Raw genomic sequence first — 25,120 nt, 5'->3', positions numbered from 1 at the left:
AACAAGCAGTTACGGTGCTTTGAATACATGCATGCCTCTAGCACTACAATATTATAGTCAAATAGGCTAAACCAGCATACACACACACACACAATAACATGAAAGAATATAGTGTGAGAGCCGTCTATACAGTACTATGAATCTCACATATTTATCATCTCCCCAGAACTGACTCCTGGTGGGAAGTACACATACATACACACACTCCCTGCATGCTTAAATTGTATGTAGCTAAATGGCCCACTGTTAAATATTTACCCTAAAACTGTCTCCATTTGCTGTGGAGGTGACATCAGAACAAAACAGAAGGAGCATCTGCCAGCATTATGCTTTCATAGCGCTGCATAAAATGTGTTGTTTGTCGCCTTTAAAATGCAGCACTTTTATGAATAATGCAGCTCTCGATTTCAAGAGGAAACACTTAGAAGATGGATTCATAAAAAATAAATCCCCAAGTTAGTTTTTTCCTCTGTGATCATAGGAGGAACCGTTAGAAAGTTAAGTGCCACCACAGTAAATGAAACGAGCTCATCAACACAATGCTAAATTGTTAGCCGCAGCACTAGTGGGATAAAAAGGCACTCTCTCCGTTTCTTTGTAACTGCTGGATTATGGGGTCTATTTAAGCTCTAATTAGTGTTCATTTCAGGAGTTTCCAGTCTTAAATGTGTATTAATGTAATGACAGAGGATGTGTTTGTTTTTAGGAGTCTAAGTGGAGAGGCTTAATACAGGCTAGCTAAATTAGCACATCCATTCTGACAAGTACTCTAATAACCGATGCGGATTAACTTATGACCCTGTTTGGGAGCACAAAGCTCATGGCCACTGTTGCTCCGGTGGACCAAACTCGCTGTAGTTAAGACTCCGAGAGGCTTTAGCGCCTGAACTGCTGGCCGCTGCCGCCTGGTTCCGTGTATATTATTAGGTTAATAGGATTTCACTTGTTTACACCAACTGTTAGCTTAACTTGAGGTCAAAGAGGTGGCTTAAACTTGTGTAATTGGCTTATTAAGAAGGCTCAAGTAGCATTGTAGTGAGGGGTTAAAACACACACACAGACACAGTAAGGGTGCCATGCGACGTGCGTTGAGCACAGACTAGCTGCGTGCTCGCTGTTTTTTTTAGTCTCTGATAACGCGCGGATTGTGAAAGATGACCTTTGTCAGTGGCTAGCTATTGTTTGCGGATTGGTTGCACACTCCGCAGGCTGTGAAAGACACATCTGCTGCCTCGCACGCAGAAACTGAGAGGGATAAAGGGGAGGAGGAGGGGAGGGAAGACCTGTGCCACACGTCCCACACTGCCACAATACCTATCCTCTTATCAAATATTTGTCTGGCCTTCGCTACCTATTTACTTTCCCTCTGTTTGCTTTGCTTATTCAAGTCTCTCTGTGCCGGAGAGTTACCAAAGACTAGATGCTACAGTCTCTTTTTTTTTGTCCTGGGTTATTCACCTCCTGTCAGAGGGCACATGGACATTTTCTTTTGTTTTATAGTTTACTTTCAATTTTCTCTTCTGACTGAAAAGCGCATCATACACCACCGCACTCTCGTTCATAAATATGTTAGCGATCCGAGTTGCTCCGTGCTTCGATGACAAACAGAAGTGGTGTTAATTTGCTCACTGCTCACTCACTCTTCCCACAAACCCTCTGCTGAATGGCCCAGCTCAAAATGTGTATTTGTTTAATATGTTTTTGATTGATTCAGTGATGATGATCCATACAGTCAGTATTGAGAACACACACACATTCGGGAGCACAAAAGGCCTCTTTGTGCTGCTGGCAGGCAGGGCTCGTGAATTCGGGGAGTGGGGTTGAGATTACTCGATTATTTCATACAGGGGCCCAGGCAAATCAGAGAGCCCAGTCCCCGCCGCAGAGAGTGGGATGGCTGTGGCGACAATGAACCACAACAGAGGCTGAGCCCGAACCCAAAAGTGGTGGACAGCAGCCAGAGACAGATACAACCCACCCCGTCACACACTTGCGGTTTTTTAAAAGAAAGCAATTTAGTTAATGATTTCATTCTGAAAGCCTGTCATGATGCATGCTTCTTCCCCTGCCAGGAAAAGGAGAGCAGGGTGGAAAAAAGGAAAGAAGGAGAGACGAAGGTGTTAGTCAACATGACTACACTTAAGGTCTAACTGCTTGCGGCTGCCGCACGGATCGTGTTACCGAATGGAGCAGACCCTTCTAATGCTACTTACAACTTGCTGAGGAAGCCCGTCACAGGCCGTAGAGGGTTTTTTCTAAGCTAGACTCCAGTCAGATATTTTTCCAGCTTTTTAAGACACTACTGTGCTGTTTTATCCGAAACGGGAGCGTGTGAGTTGGTCAGACTCGTGGTTTAATAGTAGACGGGTGAGACATTTTCTGTATCAGTCAGCGGCTAATCCAGTAATGTGCCTGCTTTCTGGCCTGGGTACAAATCTACTGCACATTTTTCTGTTCAACCATGCTTGTCAGCTCCCGGTTTTATTAGGCCGTGGTTCAGCATGTTTCGTATTCACTTTACCGCTTTTTCCCAGTGCCGCTCCATCTTAGCATTGCTAAAACATCAACCCTTCATGTACTCTCTGACTCAGATTTTTGTGGCAATTACACAGATCGATGGACGGTCTCTCCCTCTCACCCTCTCTGTTCTCGTTCTCTCTCTCTCTTTCTCTTTTTTGTATCAGCTGTCAGTCATGTTGGGAACTTCTAACCACCTCCTGACAGACATGAGTGCCAGCCGTTCGTTTAGCAGGGTTTTTATTCAGCCGCCTTCGTCCGACCTGTCACCGTGGCCACACACTGTTGCCCATGCTTTCCATTGAACAAGGGCGAATGAATTAGTTTCAGAGGTTTAAATCGGCAATCAATGTCACTTGCCCCAACATAATAAGGCTTAATCGGAGATCTTCAAGATGTGTCCTGGCTGACCCTTGCAATTCGTCAGGCATCTTTTACATGGCCTCATCTGGGTGGAGCGAACAAACTGCCCCTGTTTTGATTTTCCGAATGACGTGTCACATGAATTGTGGCCGTTTTGGCATCTCCTCCCAGTACTCCCTAATCCAGTCCTCCTCTTTTACATGTTTGATGTCAGAGAAAAATAATAAATGTCATAAATGTGTGTATATATATATATATATATATATATATATATATATATATATATATATATATATATATATATATATATATATATAATATGATGATTCAACACTAGAAAGCATAAGAAACAAGGATAGTTTAGATCACAGCCAACAAAATAAAATAATAATAAATGGGACTATAGATAACTAATGAGCTGTTGTCCACCCAGAATAGCACAGCGTCAAAGGTAATTTCCTTAGTTTTCTTGTTCCACAGAAATCCCATTTATGAGATGAGAATGAAAGGGAACAAAACAGCTTTTCTTTTCATTAGATGCTGCAAATTTTCCAATTTGGTTGACTAGTGACTGGTGCAAAAAAAAAGAAAAAAAAAGCTTCCTATTTTTGGAAAAGAAAGGAATTAAGGGGACAGTGGCTGGAGAAAGCAGGGCACTGTGTGCCGGCATTCCAGATGTCCAAACGGCAGTTGTACCAACCCAAGTTTTTCTGGACACCGAGTGCCAATGATGACCTCATGAGCTCCAGGCTGAAGACTGTAGGCATACAGTTCTCACTGACATGGGCTTGAATAGCCCTCAGCCTTTCATGCGTCCATTCATACTCTCCAGTCCTCTGGCGGCAAAATTACTCCCTCATAATTAGCCATTGTCCCCGTTTTTGGCTAGTCTGGAAAAAAGTTTTTTTTGGCTAGTCACTTTTCCCTCCCGTTTTGCCCTTTTTTCCTCAGTCTATTACCCTCCATCTTTATCATTAATTTATTGTGAAATGGAGCAATATAAAGCCCTTTCCTCTGTCTGTCTTTAGCATTATCACTTAATTCTGTCTCCGTCTTCTGTCCTCGTCACAGTGGAGATTTTACACTCGATTTGTTGACTCCTATGCTATAAAGTCGGCCACTCTGAAGAAAAGTATTTTTATAAATGACAGAGAGGACCTGTCCTTGAATGGTGCTTTGTTTACTGTTTTTCCAAAAGGGGCCCCCACTATATTTCATCTGTCAGAGTTGCTTTTCTTTCCTCCAACAATGCTTGATTGTTTCCACAAAAAAAAGAGGGACAGAGAGAATAAGAGAGAGAGAGAGAGGAAAAGGGAGAGAGAGATACAAACAGAAAGAATGAAAAAAAGAACCCAGGTTCAACAGACAGGAGAATTCTGTATTATATTTTCCTGCCAAATTCCGATCTCTGTTTTCCTTCCCCTGCACTCACAAAGGGCTCATAACTTACTGTCAACTGTGAGGGAAACCACAAAGCTCCACTGTTGCTCAGCAAATAGGCTGTGTTGCTTGATGGCTTCAGTGGCTGTAAAGTTTGCTTAACTGCAGCACTGACACCAGGCACTTTGGGAACTGCCGCCCCGTAAGGCCCCGGGCGAGGGACGAAGAGAGACAGAAGAGACGGCGAGCTGCTTTTCTCCTGTCTCGGAATCGTCTCTGGCCGTACAGGGACTGAAAGAGACACGCGTGCGAGAGAGACTGTGTGTGTGTGTGTGTGTGAGCGAAGGAGCTTAACAGCTGCTCTGCCGGTGGCTCCGTTCATGTGCGCGAGCGTACTCCGTTCAGCGTGCCGTCGGATGTGTTCTGACAAGACGTGCCGTGGCTGGGACGAACGGCCTGTCTGTGCTCGAGTGCCAGGAGCGGCCAAACAGGCTGAGGGGGACAGTATGTGAGTGTACACACCTGATACACGCTCATTCACACACATATCTCACATTCACAGTGAAGATAGTGACAGGGTGCCTTGAGCTAATGTTCAAAGAATTTTTTTTCTCATAATTCTAATAATTAATACACAGGCTATGCTTGGAGTGCACTTTTAGAAAAGACTTGGTGTTCTCCTTGTAAATTGATGTGTGTTGTATCTTAAGTGTTGGATATAGAGCAACAGTGTAAAGACAGTGAAGGAATGAGTGACGTGTGGTGGTGAAGGAGCTGTCATTTTGAGGGTTGTATGGTTAACAATTTTAACCGTTTTTCACAGCTTTTAAAAGTGAAGGTATTTCTCAGACTATTAGAGTAACACTATTCTTAAGTTTATTACACTTCCATCTGGTAAATATTTTATTCGTATTTATTTATTCAATAATAATACTAATTGTTATTAATTATTATTGTTATTTAAATTATTCATAAATACATATTTCAACTTTGATAATAATTCTTAATTAAATAATAATTATATTTATTTATTCGTTTGTTTACTTATAAATCAATGAATAATGCCATAAGAGGAGAATATCAAAATAGATTAACAATACATGTTTGTGTTCTATTGATATTCCTACTCAGTAGCACTTTCTGATAAGAAGCGCTAGTTCAGAAACAACGTTCGTTCCTTCTGTCCTGATGATTGTTCATGGATGGGTAGACTGCTCAGGTACAATGGAAGGTGATAATTTGAAGGTGCTAAACAGCTACAGCAGGGATGATAATTTTCCAGCCCAGGTTTCACAGGTGACAGAGGGTTGATTATAGGAGGTGAGGAACTTGAGAGTCTGTGCCGTCACCTGTGTGATCTGCTGTCAGAGAGACACTCACACAAAGACACATATGCAAACTCATGCCACTGTATGTCTCGCACTCCCTGAAATCTCTGCAGTCATGTTTAGTATCAATGAGTGAGAGTTTTATCTTCATTTTATGTTTAACATTGTGCTGTTGTTTGAAACTACGTATCGATGAGACTGATAATTGAATACTCACCGGCCTTTGCGGCTGCGGCAGCTGCTGCTAAAAAAGATAAATGTAAATCATTAGTATTCAGAAATTGTTTTGTCAGGGTGTATTTAACAGTGCAAAGATTTTTTTTGTTTCGTTGGTGCTGTTTGCTCATTTATTACTCCCTGTTTACACTCAAGAGACCAACACAATTATCATAAAAGCGTATTATTATAAACCTCACTGCAGGAATACACATTTGCTAATTTCTTTTTTTTTACGGATTTCCTTTCAGATGCAAACACTTCCTGTTACACTTGGAATAATTGCATTGGAGTGTTCTGTTTCAGATTTATGATTAGCCTCTTAAACTCTCATAAGAAAAGTTTTTTAATAGCACCATTTTACATTGCTATAACTTTCTCCGTCCTACCTTTACGTTTCTTATTAGCCTGTATTTTGAAAGCGTGTGTGCGTATGCTCAAGCATGAACGTGCACATGTGTGCTCGGTCGTGCGAGTGTGTGTCTGGTGTGTGCCGTTACCCATGGAAACTTGAAGCCCTGTCATAAAGCAGCTTTTGCCATTTTTCTGCTCACCCATCGTTAGTTCCTTCAACAATGGCCCTCTTGTTTTACCCCCCTTTTATTTGATTATTTCTCTTCATATAGGTCTGGGTGGTGGTGCCGGAGTGAAAAGCGGACTTCTAATATTTCCTTTCAGGAGTGGCTGGTGATTTAGGGGGTCTGCTAGGGCCTGTGGTTTTGAGGGGGTGTGGTGTGTCCGAGGAGAAGGGGGCAGAAGTGACACCGTAGCTCAGGAGTTACTTATTGCCATTGTCTATAAAAGGGCAACAGAAAGACACGGCGGAGACAGAAGAGCGGGGGGCTTCTAACGATTGAGAGGGGCGAAAGCGGATATCCCAAAACACATGGCCCCCAGTCATGAGACCCCCTGAGGAACACCAGTGCGGGGTGTCTTCTAATGCCACTAACCAATTAAACAGAGGTCAGTGCGTGATGAAACGTTAGCAGCGGCAACAATTCATGAGTCGAAGCATTCCAGGCTACATGAGAACTCATGCCGAGAACTTAACTCTTAATCCTCATAAACGTATCGTATTGTCAGCTATATATGGGGCCTTTCTCTCTCCCTCGGACTGCGAAAAGACAAGCTGTGCTGCCCTAAACTTATTGATTGGTTTGGTTTGTTAGCTGTCCATTGTTATTGTGTAATCAGGCCTGAGCGGGAGAGGGTTGACAGGAATTCATATGAGGCCACTCTGGCTTAGCTGATATATTCTCTGCTTAATATGCACAAAGGCCAACGGATTGGACTTATTTACTGGAGAAACAGATTGAATTATTAATAAGAATAAAAGGAAGCGCTGCGGTGGCTCGTAGGACTGTTCCATGGGTGTTTCTCTCAACGTAAAACACCATTTAATTTGATGAAATACGATGGCGTCAGGGCTATTTCCCCTCCTCCGTCATATGCCACATACTGATTTTTGTTTTATGGGTCGTAGGGAGAAATTAAATGATTTTGAAGTGCGCTCAAAGGAAAAAACCCTTCTAGGAATCAGGCCTTTATTCCAGCTAAATGGCGGCCACATTGTTCCATTCTCAGCCGTGGGTGCAGATTAGCTGGGTGGATGTGAGTGGGGCGGGGGGTGTTATGGTTGGGAGGGATCGGGGGGCAAAACTCATGAACCCCAGCACTCACGGGCTGAGCCGCCCTCCCAGCTCTCCTAATGAATTATTAACTCCAACTGACAAATACTGTTACGGGGCCCTGGCTCAGATCTGTTGCTTTTTCGAGTAAAATTGCTGTAGACACATGTTACAGGAGGATGGAGTCAGCCCCTCTCTCTCTCTCTCTCTCTCTCTCTCTCTCTCTCTCTCTCTCTCTCTCTCTCTCTCTCTCACACTCACTATCATGCCTCAGCAGTTTGACTGATGGCTAGAGACTGGAGGGAAAGGCCTGAGAGACTGAATATTTTAGAGGTAAAATAATACCACTTGATTTACTGTGTAATACAAAAGAAGTGCTTTGTTTCGCTCGCAGTCCATTGAAGATGAAGGTGGGGGTTGTTGTGCTGGAAGCTCCGGCTCTTTGGATCCATGAATAAAAAATCTCTCTCTCTCGCCCTCTCTCTCTCTCTCTCTCTCTCTCTCTCTCTCTCTCTCACTTTCTCTTCCTCTAGCCATCACGTGCCCCTTTCGCATACCGTTCGGCGCTCTGAACTTTGCTCTTAAATTTGATTTTCAATTAACGCTCTACAATTTTAGAGATCACTTTCTGTTTGATATAATTACAGGAAACAATTTATTGGCTGATTAAAATTGAGGCCTTGGTCTCGCTAAAGAAAATAGGGGTGCGGAGCGGTCTGGGTCTCTGGTGCCTTCCTCTGCGCTAACTAACAGACTTAGCTTGTTTGCACAGCTGTGATATCCCGCTTGATTAACTTCCATTGACTTTCATTGTCCACTTCTGTTGGCTTCCGCAAAGCTCATCTAAGACTTTGCGGATGTGTATGTATTATTTTTATATATATATATATATATATATATATTTCTTTGGTAAGCATAACACAATTAATATTACGGCAGCTAGCTTTAGACAATAGTAGCTTGAGTCTTTTTTTTTTGTTTAAATCTCACTTACCGAACTGAATTAAACAATTCATATTGAGAGTGTGAGGCTTAAGTGTTCAGCCATGTGTGCAAATTGATGGCACATCTTCAAATGAAGTAGTCATACTTTAAAGGGCCTGAGAGCAATTGGGCCTGACAGCCCGTTGCAACCCACACATCCCTCATGCGCCGGAGTGCACGGCCACCGCACGCACATGAACAGATTAACTCACAGTTTGGTGTTAAAATAATCTCTCCCGGTGTCAAATTTGTTTTCGTCCCACGATGAGCCACATGCTGGAAAACTTGGCAGGGCTGGAGATGGAGTTCTGGAGGCACCTTGGGCTTCCTTCATTACCCAGCCTGCCTCTCTCTCATCTCCCTGCAGTCTCAGTGGGCAGTGGAAGGACATTAGCTCACCTGCAGCCGTTGACCTAGAACGCCCATGCCCTTTGTCCAGGCTAATGCGGCTAGCGGCAGCGCTTTGGCTTCCATAGCCAGACTCTGGACATTTCAGACTCAAAACAATAATGCGCATCCCTGTGGTCAGCAGTTGGTCGTGTGTATGTCATTGTCCATGATGAGTGCTGGCTGTCTAGTGTAAATTACTATCTCTGAGCAGATAATTTAAAGACCGGTAGAAAAGTTGTGTGCTGGTTAATTCTCAACCCACTAGATCAGTTGCAGCCTTTTGATTATATTGAAATCAAGCGTTTAATTCGATTAGCTGGTTAAGTATTAATTTCCATGGCAGTAATACAGTGATTTCATTATTTGTTATAAAACACAAATGACCTGTTGATTTATTTTAATTATGTTTTTTATTTTAATGTTTTTATTTTTTTTATTTTACGTATAATTACACGTCATTAAAGGGGCTATATGCGTTTTTCTGAAATTTAAACTCGCGACTGACACCTGTGGCCAAAAAACAGAACTGCTCTTATTTTCTGCTCGCTCTCGCAGCGGTGGTGACGTCACATCCGCAGACAGCGCGGGAAAAAACGACCCGCCAGAAAATAGGAAAAATAGGATACAGGCTTATAGGTGCACCCACTGTGAGCGGACAAGGTGTCAGTATGCTCATCAGGAGATGTTTGAGTCATAAATGGTAAAATAAAAAGGCTATTGTTACGTTTATTTTGGGGAAAAAGTTGCATATAGCCCCTTTAATGCTAACCCTTACGTATAATTCAATTTTAATTTCCAGTGGAAACAATCTAGTGCTGAAAAGTCAAGTTTGCAGGGTTAAAGAAACCTTGTTGAGTTTTATGCCATATGACATGATGACTTTTGTTTGAAACAAATTCATTTACCGACACTATTTGTGAAATGGGAAATTTGCTATAAATCTTAAAAGTTACCTCCCATCTGCCACAGCAGCCTACTCGAATTCATTTCGAAGTACAATTGCAAAAGCAGAAAAGCACAATTACAACAAAAAGAAGGAAAATGGCACATTTATAGACTCAATATTAATGTAATGACCAAATTCCCATAAAGTGTCAGCGTCTCAGCGTCACCGCTCTTTTTGTGGTTGGTGGCAGGGTTAGCGCTTTAATGAGAGCGTGTTATATGGTATGGTAACCCTCTTAGAGCTGTAATCAGCCATGGGGCGGGGGGATCGGGCCTGCCTCAGGCAGCTCTCCAGCCATAGCTCAGCACGTCCATTTACATTAAACAAAGGATTAAGAGGGACCCCAGTGCATGCCGTTTTTCCTGCACCAAGCTCAGAGCCATTGATAGGATCTCCCTTGCTCTGATACCGGTCCAATCGTGGGGTTAGATGTGGCGTGGAGGCTCAGAACGGCTGCCAACTTCATATATATGTGATGTGAGAGCACTAGTAGAGAATGAAAGTGGAGCTTCAACATTTCCTGTCTGACATTTGCAAGACTCTTTATTTGGAATTATGTTGTTGCATAATATGAATCTGTTTTCTGACAATTTTCCTCTGCTCTTCTCTCAGCAGAATCATGTCTTCCAAGCAAGCCACCTCTCCATTCGCCTCGACCCCTGACGGAGGTGAGGATGGATTGAATCAGGAGCGCATGTCCTGGGAGAAGGAAGAGAACTCTGAGTCGCTAGTCGCCCCTCAGCTGCCCCTGCACAATCTGCTCCACAACAAACCTCCCCTGGAGGAGCTTCAGCCAATCAGCAGCGTGCCGCCTGAATCCGACTGGGACAGCCTGATGTCGGCCCAGCAGCGCATGGTTAGTGCCACTGCCAGCGTTTCATAGCTCATTTACGTGTGCTAATACAGACTACTTGTGTTTTTAATTTTCTAATGAGGTGTAGATGAAAGATTGCAGTTTTAAAGATAGTTGGCAGGATTCAAAGAGTGACAACCGTCTGGTCGAGATTATTTGTCTAGAACTCTCTGGATATTTTCCGTTTAGGACACAATCTTACGACATTAACAAAACATCCATGTCATGGAGTAAACCTCCAGATGTATCCCACATCTATTCTCTCAAAACAAACACACACACACACACACACACACACACACACACACACACACCCCCTCTGTACTCCTGCAGAGAGGAATCCTCAACCCAAGGACACAGCTAGAAGAGAGCAGGCCTCTCTGGAACACTTGAATGAAGACTTAAGACTTTGCGATTTGCCAAGGACTCGGCTTTGAAGTCTAAGTCCCCCACAAGCGCCTGGAGATCCCTCACACTGTAAAAGTGCAGGAGAACAACGTATTGAATTGCATTTCATGTCAGAGTGATTTTATGAATCTATAAATAGAGAGACAATGAGAAAGCGGATGAGGAGTGGGAATTTGAGGGGGTTGAGGGAGCCCCCCCTTCCTCCGTGGTGGTCTCTCTAGACCAAGAGGCATAGAGCCCAGACGTGAGACTGACAGCCACTTATTGTTCGATGCTTGTAAAAGGGAATTCTCTATAAACCTTCCCTCCGCTGCTGCAGCTTGCCCAGAGCTAGGATGACTCCGACCAGCCCCTGGGGTCTGGACTCCCCTGGCCCGGCAGCATCCAGACGCCAAACCCCACTTCAATTAGCCTAAAAATTCAGCTGTCGTGAGAGGATTTTTTGCTTTTTCCTTAGCTAAAGTTTGCATTCCATTGGTGGCAACACCACAGCATATGGTGTGACATCAAATGTATGTCAGGGACAGCAGGATGGACTTTTACATTTACATTACATTTACATTTAGTCATTTAGCAGACGCTTTTATCCAAAGCGACTTACAAATGAGAGCAAAAGAAGCAACTAAAACAGTCAAGGGCAACAGTATGCAAGTGCTGTAGCAAGTCTCAGTTAATCTAGCTCAGAACACACAGGACAGTTTATTTTTATTTATTTTTTTTTTTTTTTATAAATAAATTAGACAGACAGAAAATGAATAGAATGATAAGTGCTCTTTTGACTGTTGCACTCATAGGAAAGAAAAACAAAAAATGTTATCCTTTTTTATCTCAAATATTTTTCCTAGAAAGCAATGAGAGTACATGAGATCAAATTGAGACTTTTCTTATCTTAAACAGATTTTCAGATTTTTCTCATGGAAAAATAGCCTCCACTGTCATTTTTCTTTTTATAGAAATAAAAACAAATTAATTCAGGTGGATAACGGTCGCTTCAATTCCATCAGCTCATCCAATACAAGCTGTTCGAGCCTAACATAGTGCGCAGCACTGATCACTGATCACGTGACGAGAAGTCTGACTGGACCGTGGTGGAGGATTCATTGAGCAACAGAAGCATCAGACAAATGTCTATTTTAAAATGCACGTTCAGCGCCACCCCCTATTCACAGAGCATGTACGATCGCGAAATTGAAAGTGAAAGTAAACGCGAGCGCGCATTCAAACGAGATTTCGTTACATTACCTCTGTTTGAAAGCAACTCCCTGAGACATGCGAATATCTCTCAATATGAAAGCTATCTGTGTAGTTGTAACCATCTCTTAGCTCTGTATCATGCTTGAAGAAAAATTTGGTCTCTATTTGCACTTTGAATATTGAGTACTTTGATTATGGTTGCACTTATTGTTTGCACTTGATCTATGATCAATGTGTGGGAAGGAGTTCAGTTAGGAGGTCAAAAGGTGTAGAAGCTCATAAATCATGTGCAGTTCCAAGGTCTGAAGAGACAATCAAAAAAAAAAGAAAAGCCAGTTTGTGGCAAAACCTTTTACAGTGCTTGAGTATTGTTGTCTTTTACTGCATATGACGGCAAATTCATACTCAGAAAGTAGAACTGAAATGGCATTCATTACAAGATGATGAGTTAAAACATTTCAAATGCACCTTACATTTTTCTAGTCATGTATTTTGTCATTGAGGATTTCTTAAAAATGTCTCGTCCTCTTGAACCCAATCTCGTGTCTTGTCCCTATAATATAATATAATATAATATAATATAATATAATATAATATAATATAATATAATATAATATAATATAATATAATATAATATAATATAATATAATATAATATAATATAATATAATATAATATAATATAATATAATATAATATAATATAATAATAAACTGTCTTCACCTCATCCTCATATGTAAATGCAAAAGACTGCTCAGGTGGTGCTGGTTCCTAATTGGATTACAGAGAGCTTTTGTGATTGGAATAATTAGACGAGCATTTCAAAGAATTGTTACCGAACTGCTGTGGTTGGATATGCACGGGATGATCTCTCGGTTTCCTCTTGATATAATGAGGGAAAGCATATGAAAAGTTAATTGTGCTCATTTGATGTTCAAGTGCAGCTGCTTGTGTTTGATTTGCAGTGAGCGGTGCACATACGCTCGCTTGTCTTCACATGAGCAGGACGTCCTGTTGTTGAGTGAGGTTTTTTTCTTCAGTGGGGTTGTAGTTCGTTTAAACTCTCACCTGATAAATACTTAACTATACTTTGGATAAAAGCGTCTGTAAAATGTAAATGTAATGTAAAGTATATGCAAACTCTTACTATCTTACTGTGCATTTGAATTACTTTTTAGCGTATAGTGAGTCATGCATTAAGATCTGGATTAAGATGTCAATATAAGTGTAGAGAAGGCCATGGAATAGAATATAAAAGGGTAAATATGTACAAACATTAAAAACAAGGATGCTAGCAAGAACAAAAGTATATAATTCATCCTAGCTGAGTATATACATTTTCCCAGTTTTGTCATTGAAGAATTTGATGAGATATATTTGAGTTCATATTAGTATCGCTGGCTTTTGATTGAAGATTTAATATCAAAAGTCCACATTTAATCTTGTCTTGTACAAAACATTGAGATATTCCATGTGTCATCTGTAAATTTAACTTCATGCGTCTGTTAGCACTAGCAGTCTGTGCCAGCTGATTTGTGTGATCTCGTTCGTGTACCGCTGCCACATAATCACACTGCCCTAATGCCCGTCTGTGCCCTGCTCTCCAAACATACACCTGCCAGTTTTTCTCTCATTGATGGAACAATCCTATGCCCAAACTCTTCTCTGTCAGGACTCCCGCTCCACTCACTAATGTGCTTTTGCACTTTATTTTTACAATCACTCAGTAGTGTGTAGAGTTACTTGGATCTGTGTAGGATCAGACAAACAGATCACTTCTCCCTTTCGCTCTGTTTTCCCTCTCTGTGTACTCGCTCGGGGAACACTGAACTATCAGCTGCAGACAGAAGCTCAGTTAACCACTAAACCACACACAGGTGGGACTGCAAAACAACAGCAGCTTGAGACAGGGCCCAGATTTACGATGGCCTGGAGGGTTCCGCACGGAACAGCCACCCGCTCGAGCACCAACAAATTACACTGCGCTCGAGCTCGGCTCAAACATGCACTGGTAACCTTTGCAAAGGAATTACAGAGATGACTTTTGGGAAGAGAAAAGAGTTGTTAAACACCATTCATCTAAGAAAAAAAGGGCCAAGCCCAAAATGGCTAAACACTAAGCGTTTAATTGTCTTAACCACAAATTGTTGGTTAGGAAATTAGCAAAATTTAAGCAAAAGCATTACTTAAAAAGCCATTGCCGTCTCCAAAAAAGAAAAATCAAAGACAGAATTAAGTTTTTGGCAGAATAAGGGAAGTTGTGCATGGAGTGATGAATCACAATAAAACACGAGTTGCATGGTGATGCTCCAGAGAGGTGTCTTCGAAAATATGCTGATAAATATAATAATAAATGCACACTGTGAAGCATGGAGGAAGAGGTGTCATTGTGTGGGGAGCCTTTTTAGCTGCTGGTATTGGTGAGCTACTTCACTGTGAAAAGTCATTTAATGGTTTAGAGTACAGGGGAATATTGCAGAATGGCTTGCTTCCCACAAATGAAAAGTTGTTATCTAAAGAGGAATGATCAGATGTTATTTTTCAACAAGACAATGCTCCTGCCCAAATTGCTAAGACAACCAAGAACAAGTCAATCAGGCTCATGTTTTGGCCTGTTCAGAGTCCAGATTTGAACCCTATAGTGAATATTTGGTCTCACATTAAATTCAAACGAACTGGGAGACCTTTTTCAACTACTCATGAACTGCTTGAATCCATTAACATTGAGTGGAATAACACTGACTCTTCTCTCCCCCTATCTTTTTCATACTTTGACATTTAATGTCTATTTTGGCAGAAAGTAAAACAACCTTCCCTCAAACTCTTTTGTGTTTTCCTGCAGGAATCGGACAGCAATAAAGTATGTTCGTTATACTCCTTCCGGAATAACTCTACCTCTCCACACAAGCCAGAGGAGGGGGCCAGGGAGCGCGGCGACCTGCTGAGCAGCTCAGCCTTCGGAACGCCAGAGCGCCGCAAAGGAAGCCTGGCCGATGTGGTGGACACACTGAAACAGAAGAAACTAGAGGAGATGACAAAGACAGAGCAAGACGGTACAGAAAGTTTCAGCTTGTTTGTGTGATTGGATTTAGGAATTTACTTGTATGTGAGCAAATTTAGTTTTCCTCTCAGCAAGAAGTGTTTTTTGGCGTGCATCGATCTCCTCAGTAACTCTATGTTCCTCATTTGCCTGTCCTCTTTCTGTATAATGCTATATTCTTTCTCATTCAACATAATCCGTCTCTTTTCTCCCACTGTACACGCACACACATCTTCGTTTAACCTGGGAGGACTGACGTGGCTATGTTTTCCAGTTTGTTCTGAACCGAGTCCAGTGTGACAAAGAGTGGGTGGCACTACCCCTCAGCTTAAGTGTGGTCTCCGGGCTATGCCAAACCAAACTCTCAGACCATAAAACACACGCCACGACCTGACGCCAGGAACATTACCTTTTTATTCTTCAGTACAGACGACAGCATTCATGCCGCAAAATTCATCTACAGACCAACTCGAATAGCTCCAAGAAGACTTTTTTTCTTCAATGTGTTTAGGGCCTAGAAGTATCCAAGGATTTGGCAATTAAATTTGAAAGATATAAAATACAAATGTATAGTGTAAGAATTTTATTATATGAAGGATTTATACATGCAAGGTATACGTTGTAGCTTCAGCCACAAGTTGTTCGGTAAAAGTCAAAATCCAGTCCCTTGACTAAAAGGAGAATCTAGTTAATTGATCAAATTTCTTTTTATTTAGTTTTATTTATTTTTAAAACATTTTAATGAATAGTTTGATGCAGATCATGCCGCAGTGGAGCGAGTCCTCTGGGAATACGACCGAAAAGCAAATACTGGAAAGAGTTGCTGAAACGGTTCCTCTCCTCGTAATTAGTGTAAAGCAGAAACCTATACAATTAAATTTTACACACACACACACACACACACACACAGACACACACACACACACACACACACACACACACACACACACACACACACACACACACACACACACACACACACACAGGGGAGATTACTAGTCTCATTTAAGCATCTGGGGAACTCTTAGCCCGAACACTTGATCAGAGGAAGAAATTAGGCCGTAATTCAGTTAAAAGTACTTTTTTCCCCACATATTTTTTTTCTCGTCTCCTGTGAAGGTCTTCATATTAATTTAATCGTATTTGTTTATGGTCGGTTTCATTATCGCTAAGGGTTAGAGAAATATTTTGAATAAGAAAATAGGACAAATTAAATAAATCTGAGTGAGAGGCTGTCAGTCAAGAATATTTTCATATTCATAATTGATATAGAAAATCATGACAAGCCATCCATTATCATAAAGGGGCTTGATTTTGTGGGGCGGTGCAATGAAATAATTTAACAGCAATCTAAATTTATGTGAACTGATTTAAGATTTTTTTTCTCTAAAAATATTTCCACCTATAATTTGCCTGTCTGTCAATTAAGGTGCCGTATTAAACAAAATGCAATTTTGGAAATGGCACTTAAAGTGACTTGCTGTATAACGTTCAACTAAAAAAAATCTTTTGATTAATTTTTTTTTTCTCACCTCTCCTGTATCTCCAGCTTAATTGTATCCAAATGTAGTATACAGAGCCCCTAAAGGGACATGGTGGTGGAAAAGAATATATGAGAAAAATAATAAGTCAATGCTTTTCCATTCTCTCGCAAATATTTTGCGTTCCCTGAGATACTTTGCGTTAGTTTGCAAAACCTTTACGTTCCCCTGAGAAACCGAGGGTTTGCTTGCAAAACCTTTTCAGCTCTTTGCGAGCGAACTCGAAGTTTCTCGGCGGAACGCAAACATTTTTGCGAGGGAAGGCAAAAGCATTGAAAAATTATATTTCCTCCATCTCATATATTTTTTCCTTCACCATGTCTCTTTAGGGGCTCCATAGGCTTGTGTCCTCATAGATTCCTCACGTTGTTTCCAGTAGAGTATTTTTTAAGATGCGCTCTCAGCCCTCTGTGTGCTAGGGTGCTATGCTAATGAGCCCCAGCTGGTATGGCCGGTTGCTGCTGTAATTTAAATGGTCAAGTGCAGCTCATAATCCTGAAGGCCCGTATGTTTAGTGCAGGCAGGAGAGGGTGCTTCACTTCTAGTGTACAGCTGTGTTAATCTGCCCTTAATAATGGAGACAGAGCCGACCTCATGCCTCCACACCTCATGCCACAATCTCCCCCTTTGCACAGAAATTAGTTCCTGAGCTTGAGAGACACAAGAGGCATGCAGAGTTCAACACATTAGCGCTGAGATGCTGAAATGGAGCGGTTCTGCGTCCTTGAGGACGTCTCAGTTTGGTGCAGCTGTAAGGGAAATTTTCATGTCCGCAGAACCTCAAATGTCAGGATTAACCCCTTGCGTGACTCTTAAAGCTAAAAGCTAAAAATATTGCTCATCTCAACTTGTTATTAAGGGAACAACCTTTCATTAGATGACCCTGCTGTCTAAAGGTGAGGTCACACTATAACTGTGTCCGAAATCGCGTACTGCAGTTGATGGGCAACTGATTTAGAAAGTTATCTATACTGCAGGTTTGGACATGTTACCCTTTTGATGTAGTGCCTTTTGCAACTGTATAGTAGGGAAGTGTGGTAGGTTTTATAACCTCAATATGTGCAACAGAATTTTTTTAAAACTAAAAACTACTTTTTAAAACTACTGGTGTTTCCATGGTTTTGTTTGAACACCGTTAAATCACTGCCATTGCTAAATTATAACCATCTCCTTCCATTATTCCAACGAACCTTGGCCCTCGTGATCTCTTTTGGTCTTAAGCTTTTCGTCTTTCAGAATGGCATTGTGTAGGCAGCACACAATGCAGTGAAGTGCAACGCTTTGTTGGTAAAACAGTTTCTTTCGATTTCAGTCAAGGAGAGAAATTTGGACATACTTGAAAGGTTGCATTTCATATAGACGCACAATGTACTTCATACCCGTCTTTACACACACTTAATTGAATGTGCACCAGGGCCCTAAAAGTCAACCTCTCTCAAATTCAATCAGACCTATTAGAACCATACCGCAAGTCAGTGAAACCGGACTGTCATCTCCATCTCTCCTCTCACTAACAATCCTTAAAGTGCCTTAAGTGCTTGTGACCGCTTTAATGAATGAAAATATCCTGCCTAGAGGACTGCATTAAGCTGAATAGTCACCTTCACTGTAAAAGCGCCACATGAACCTCCTCATACACAGAGGTCTTAGGAATTTCTGTAACTGGCATTGTAAAACATTATTCATAGAGAGCTCTCTGGATGGTGCTTTTTGGTTGTTTAAAATGCCTAAAGAGGAAAAAATCCAAATAACAAGAAAGAAAAATAAACTGGATTAGAGGAAAAGTGTCCATTATAAATATTCAAGGTGACTTTGTCTGGGATTCACAAGCAATTAAGGCCCTTTTTATGAATACTTAAGTAATGATCGTTGATATAACAATCCTTTGCTGTTGGTTGTTTTCATTGTTGCAGTACTGTGGTATTCTTTCGACAGTTTTATGTACACTCCTTTTTTAGTTGAGTGATACTTTAACCTCTATTTCAATGATCTGCTCTCACCCTTATTCAACCTTGAATTGATTTGTTTGCAGTTTAACGCTCCAAATATCCATCTTGTACATTGAGCAGCAAGCTTAGATACTGCCCATTCTCTTATTTTATTTATTTCTTTTTTATTTTGAGAAAATATTACAGCATTTAAAATCAGCCATGTAATCTGTAGCATATCGACGCATCTCAAGTTTTCTTTTTACTTTAACATTCCCACATCACTTTGTAGCAGACAGAAAGATTTTGGGAAAAGCATCTATACCTAGTCAAGAAGGCATGCTGCCTACTGCTCTAGTTTGGGCAGCAGTGAACCACTGGCTTTGCCAACTTAGTCAGCAGTCTTGTATTGGCAGGATTGGCCATGGCTGCTGGTAATAGCTTGTTTGCTGCTAATCCACGCTTAGAGCCCTGTTCGTCTGAATGCCAGCATTACATTTTGCAGGCATTTCAGTGGCAGGAGTTCAGATTGGTGGATAAAAAAATAGCCTGTCATTCCTCCATGACATCCTGTCAGTGTGCTCCACTTCTGCTGAAGACCACACATGCTGTTATTCAGTTTGCAATCTGTTATGAAAACTATCAATTTTAAAGTATCTGTTTTACTTTGTTTCTAAAAAAGCAGCTGTTTGCCAGGATTCGTTTTATATAATGCTCATGATCCTCATAGATTTGGTAAAAAAAAAAAAAACCTGTTTCTTGTGTCAGTGTCCCTGCACAGTTACTCAACCCTATGCACCCTTGCACTCTTCCCCCCTGTAAAAGTGAAAGGGCAAGGTTGTTAGCCACGTTTAGAAATATGTCAGAGCCAACAGGTGTAGAAGAGGCACTTTCTGAAAATGAGTGATTTACACCCGCAGGAGTGACCTGGGTGACAACGGGAACAGTTGCTAATGTGGCATGGATGAGGGCTTTCTCTGGGCTGAGCCCTCTGAGGGGCCAGAAGAGAGTCGAGGTTAGCGAACGGCTCTATACACCTGGAACTTTGTGTGTTGAGTTAATGAGTTTAGCAGGGTGGGGGGCAGATTTTTCTGTGCCTCGATCCCACGTAAAGCCTGATCTCTGGGGCAGAGGTATATTTCTAGAGCCCCCCCGCCCTGCAGAGCTCGGCCATTTCAGCAGCAGGTGAGCACCGGTGTGAATTTGAATAACAGCTGTGTGTGTGTGTGTGTGTGTGTGCGTGTGCGTGTGCGTGTGTGTTTGTGTGTGTGTGTGTGCGTCACCTTCCTGATCTGCTCTATGGTGGCTATCTGTCCTCAAAATCTCCTTCGAGGAACGCGTTTTTCTGTTGAAGTATGTTTGTGAAGGCATTTTATAGGAACCTATCACCCTCCCCTGTATTTAAATATTTCTAACTGAAATCTGTCCTTTTTTTCTTTTCTTCAACATCCAGCCCAATATCTCCAGGCAGCATGTGTCTTTTCCCTATCGAGATCGAGAGATTGATGGGTTTGGGCAGCGGGAGAATTGAGTGCAGAAAGCTGTTTTACCGCATGCCATTTCGGTTGCATTTTTATGACCCTCTTGAAAGGGTTCTTGTTGAAATAGCAGAGGGGCTAGCTTTGCTCTTCGGCGGCCCTGACATCCACTTCTGATTTCTATTCCACCTAATTAATAACAATCTTTGTTGTAATGATGTGTGGCACCGGCCCTAGACTTGATGCATATACAATGAGGTCGATCTTCTTAATTTCTTGGCTAGTGTTCGGTCCGAACCTGAGATCTGGAAGCGTGCTTCAAACACAACGTTCCATCGCTCTGTTGTGTCAGTCCACCGATCCCTTGGGCAGAGTACACTGGGCCAAACATCAGTCGTTGGATGTTTTCTCGCCTTTTACACGCTTCCGTCTACCTTCGACCGGGCTGCTTGTCTAAATGAATGCCTATGGGTTTGATTAATCCATGTTTGCTCGTACACATGTCAGGATGTTAGTTCATCTTCAGGGTTATGTGTGGATCTCGAGAGTTGGCAGGTAAACTAATGTGCGGGTTAGTTGGTAGCTCAGTAAAGAGCAAGATCTGGCCCATCACTTTTGTTTGAATAGGTAATGTAATTCTGCTGGGGGTGAGCAGACATGAGCTGGAATGGCTTGTTAGGACACATGATCAAAAGCTTGTCTTCCTGCTATCCGCTCCTTGCCAGTCAACTCTCTTGTCACCCTGCGAGGCAGACGTTAAATAGATTTTTTTTTTTTTTACGTTGCGGGCATTCTGCCACTCTGTGGACAAAAATGATAGCGCCTACTCCTGTCTTTCCCCTTAGAGTGAGAGGGATACGCTACTGACAAGCCTTCAGCACCAACAAAAAAAAGGAAGACAGACTGATACAAACAGACTCTGGCACCTCTGTTCAATCCATATCAAAACCCTCCACAGCCTGAATGCTTCATATCAAACATCCATAATACAAACACGCTTCTCAGAGGAGTGTGTGACAGGAGAGACAAATCGTTCCCCTTCTGACTGCCTAGTGTGGACCTCAAAACTCTGTCCCTGCTCCAAATAGAGTGCTCCTCTTTCAGATGACAAAACAAGCAGCTGCTTCTGCCTCACTGTGCCATTCTCTGCGTCCATATCACCTTCCCTCTTCTCAGATTCCCATTAGTCAACAGTAGCAACTGCTGCAGAGCATTCCAGGAGCCATCTTCTCTCTCGAGCTCAGCTGTTGACTCTGTCCCTCTTGTGTGGGATCAAGCACAACGCTTCCATTGTGCCGGTCTCTGTCATTGAGCTGAGGCTCTCCTGATAGGAGGAAACGGGTGTTTCAGGGAGACAAATCACAGCTAGGGCTCCTGAACAGAGCTCCATTTGTCCCCCCTCTCTCACCATAGGTACGTCTCCACAGCCGTGAACGAGACTTTCTTACACTGTGTTTCATATACCTTAATGCATGCATCACATTAAAATACCCTGACCCTATTTAAGTGTGCACTAATGCATGTTTAAAAAAAAAAACTTTACATTATTATAACTACAACACATTATTCACATTGTAATCTAGCACTTCGGCAGTGCAGCGTTTTTTCACTTGAGACTCTTTACTTGCTAAGATACGAAATATCTGTGGATATGTTTGTTTCTGTATTGTTTCTATATAAAAATGTTGATACAATGTAAAGTAATTTAGAGACAACATTCAAACTACTTTTAATTTACGCATCATTTTATTTACTATAATCCTTAAATATATTGTGGTCCCAAAGAATATCTAGGTACCTTTGGACATGCAAGTTACACTTAAAATGTCACAGCATTAGATAATAGATATCAATCCAAGCGGCATCTGCAAAAAAGTGAGGTTATACTTTTTGTCAGAACTTTTTTTGTCAATTCTGTAAATTGTTTTTTTTTTCAATTAACCAAATAGACTCAAGGTAATTTTAGCGAGGTCAGTTCCCCTCAAGTTCAAACATGTGTCCTAGCTGAGTAACCACAAGTGATGTCCATGACATTCACTATATAGACACGTTCCATTAATATCTGACAGCCTCTAAGTAAGGCCGTTTGTCCACCAAAACATTTTTAGCCAGCTGAAAACACCTAGCTATGGGCGATTGAGAGCACTTCGGCAGTGCAGCGTTTTTTCACTTGAGACTCTTTACTTGCTAAGATACGAAATATCTGTGGATATGTTTGTTTCTGTATTGTTTCTATATAAAAATGTTGATACAATGTAAAGTATTTGCTCTGGCATTGTTCCGTTATTATGCTTGTTGTTATTGTTGACATTGTACAAGCAGAATGTTGCGGTTAGTCGGTGTAGTATTTGTCTTGCCCCAAATTTAAAAAGTGGGTAAAACGCAGCGCTCATCACTGTCAAAGTTGAACATTCTTCAACTGTCTGCAACAGGTGTTGTGCCGAATTTCGACCCCCCTGCCAAATTATTACCCACCTCGTTGAAGTCACTACCTGATTGCCTAATCCTAACCCACCCCTAATCCTAAACCTACCTATACTAGGGGGGTAATAATTTGGCGGGGGTCAGAATTCGGCACAACACCGGTAAAGAACGCGTACGCTCAGCGCGTAAGAGGCGCTAAGAGAGCTTTGTCATGCTGCTGCCCTTTTAATAACACGCCGCTCCAAGTGAAAACAATTGGGAAAATACGCTAGCCTCCGGTAAAAACACTTTGGTGGACACACGGCCCAATGTCCAAATACTTTTTGTCTTAATTTTGATCAGAACATGTATATTGTTTTATCATTTAAAACCAAACAATCTTCTTTTGTGGAATGTTTGCTAACAAAGTATACGTATTTCTTTACATAACCCTCTTTTTTTTTTTGCTATTTAATTCATAAATGTTTAAATGTGGCTAAAGTGTACAAGCACTTTTGAGGCCACTGTAATACGATGAGATAAAAGTTATGAGTGTTGTCCCAAGCAACAGTGTTGATGGGGCCGGCGTTGAGTCCTGCTCTTGTTTAACAGCGGTGTTGGAATAGTGGTATATGTGTAAAGCAGTACTGGAATGAGTGGTTTTAATGAGCAAGCATCTTTATGTTCCCCTCTTGGTATTTGGATTAGCACAGTGAGAAAAGCAAAATGCTGATGCCTGAGAAAAGAGGACCACCCCATTAATTAGCCTTAAATCTGTCACTGCGCAGCTGAGCACTGCCGGTGGAAAAAGCAGGACCCTTTATGTAGATTAAAAGCGGTCAGATCGAGATGAGCTGGGCTTAACCTGTAAAGCGTGTGTTGCATTTGCGCTATAAGAGTGTGAGATCACCACCACCCGCCTCAAGCTCAGTTCCCAGGCATTGACTGCACATAACTGGACAAAAGAGCTGGTGTCATCTGACTAGGATCAAAATAGTGTCAATGTAACTCACACCGTAGCCACAGACGGGCTGGTGTGTCCAGCTAATGATTTCAGGCCACATAGCAAGACTTGTTTTATAAGACCCAGCTACGTCAGCTCCATCTGGTTGCTAATACCGCCACCCTTTCTGAAATTCACAGACACAACAGCTAACATACACATACATCGTTTTCCTTCTCTCAAAAAAAAAAAAACCAAAATGTAAAATTCGGTTATCATTTATTCACCCTCACGTCTTTCCAAACCTGTGTGACTTCCTTTTATCTGGCTTTTTTGTCTGTATAATGAACGTCAGTGGGGTCTAGTGTTGTTTTGGACCACATTGATGTCATTTTTTAAAAATATCTTCCTTTGTATTTAGTAGAGGAAAATGAATGAGTTGGGAGAACCAACCCTTTAAAAGATGAACGATACCGATATGTTTCGATATGAGTGCTGTACACGACAAAACCGCTTACGACTCGTCTGTCTCCTTGTGTCTTTCTCTCTCTTGCTCTCTCTTTGTTCAATAAGGTGCAAGGGGATGAGATGGGATGTCAGAAAAAACAGATAGAAACATGTTTTATTGCTCGGCGAACGTTGCGGCTCGGATCATCGTAATTATTCGCTGAACACCATCTCTCATTGGGAGTGGCCCCCATATAATTTTAAGTCTGTGTAGGTCGAGTGGTTAATACGTTTTAGGACCCTGTCATCCATTACATGTCATGAAGTTCCAATGATAGCTTAAAGTTATGAGTTTTAATTCTAATGAATGGTTTTGCAAGGTGGGACCAAAAAAAAAATTCCCCATAAAATTCCATCTACTTAAATTTGTGATTTGGGTAGTGAGGCACGCTTTTCTCACTCCTTTAATTTCCCAGAATGCCCTGCTTGAGGATGCCTTCTCCACAGTGGTCTGGGTCTGGTGTTGTATGCTGTATTTTTGTTCCCCGTATATATATATTTTCTTGTCTTTCCATCTCACACACACTTTCTTTTTCCCATTCTTAAAGATTGATAAAGAAATGAGCTCAGCACCATGTGAAATGGCAGCATTTTCCGTCCTCTCACAGCATGTTGTGGTGGATATGACCCCACAGCAGAGAGAAAGAGAAACGGGTCGATTTGAAAGAAAATACGGTGGCCATTGTTGCAGAACCACGCTGAAAACAATGTTGAGTGTGTTAGCTGTAGACTGGCTAGTAGACTTGAGAGGAATTGAAATTCTTAACCTTTTGAAGTACTATGGTTACCGGTAACTGCACTGTCTAGTCACAGCCTCTCTTTATACTTGCTCGGATGTCAACAGACAAAGAAACTAACTTTCAGCCACTGTAAAATTGACAGAAACTTCTCACTGCGTCCTTCTGCTGATAATGGGAAGAACTGGTCAGATTGCGTCTGTATTATTCAATGGTACTCCATAGGTGGATTGTATTGCTGTGTGCAGCTGTGTGGGCTGAGCCCAGCAGTTACTGGTGGTCTGTGATGTAGTAAGAGTGTGCAGTTACTCGATAGCTGCGCGTGTGTGCGAGAGAAT

The 25,120-nt window shown here is 41.7% G+C and overlaps 1 protein-coding gene across 25 annotated transcripts in view; it reads left to right on the top strand.

The window, feature by feature from the left end:
• Positions 1–25,120, top strand: part of sox6 (SRY-box transcription factor 6) — a 150,235-nt gene that overhangs the window by 38,355 nt on the left and 86,760 nt on the right. For 11 of the 25 annotated variants that reach the window (XM_079810553.1, XM_079810533.1, XM_079810551.1 and 8 more), the window contains 2 exons: positions 10,365–10,608; positions 15,048–15,258. In XM_079810553.1, coding sequence (XP_079666679.1) covers positions 10,365–10,608; positions 15,048–15,258 — 455 coding nt within the window. Of the gene's footprint in view, positions 1–4,438; positions 4,769–10,364; positions 10,609–15,047; positions 15,259–25,120 lie in introns of those variants that run through there. The other 14 variants (XM_079810537.1, XM_079810536.1, XM_079810542.1 and 11 more) reach the window with 5 other exon arrangements.

This window comes from Gobio gobio (assembly GCF_949357685.1).
Source record: "Gobio gobio genome assembly, chromosome: 2".
In the NCBI taxonomy this organism is placed as follows: domain Eukaryota; kingdom Metazoa; phylum Chordata; class Actinopteri; order Cypriniformes; family Gobionidae; genus Gobio; species Gobio gobio.
Note: the sequence above shows the minus strand (reverse complement) of the source record. Positions and strands in the feature narration are given on the sequence as shown.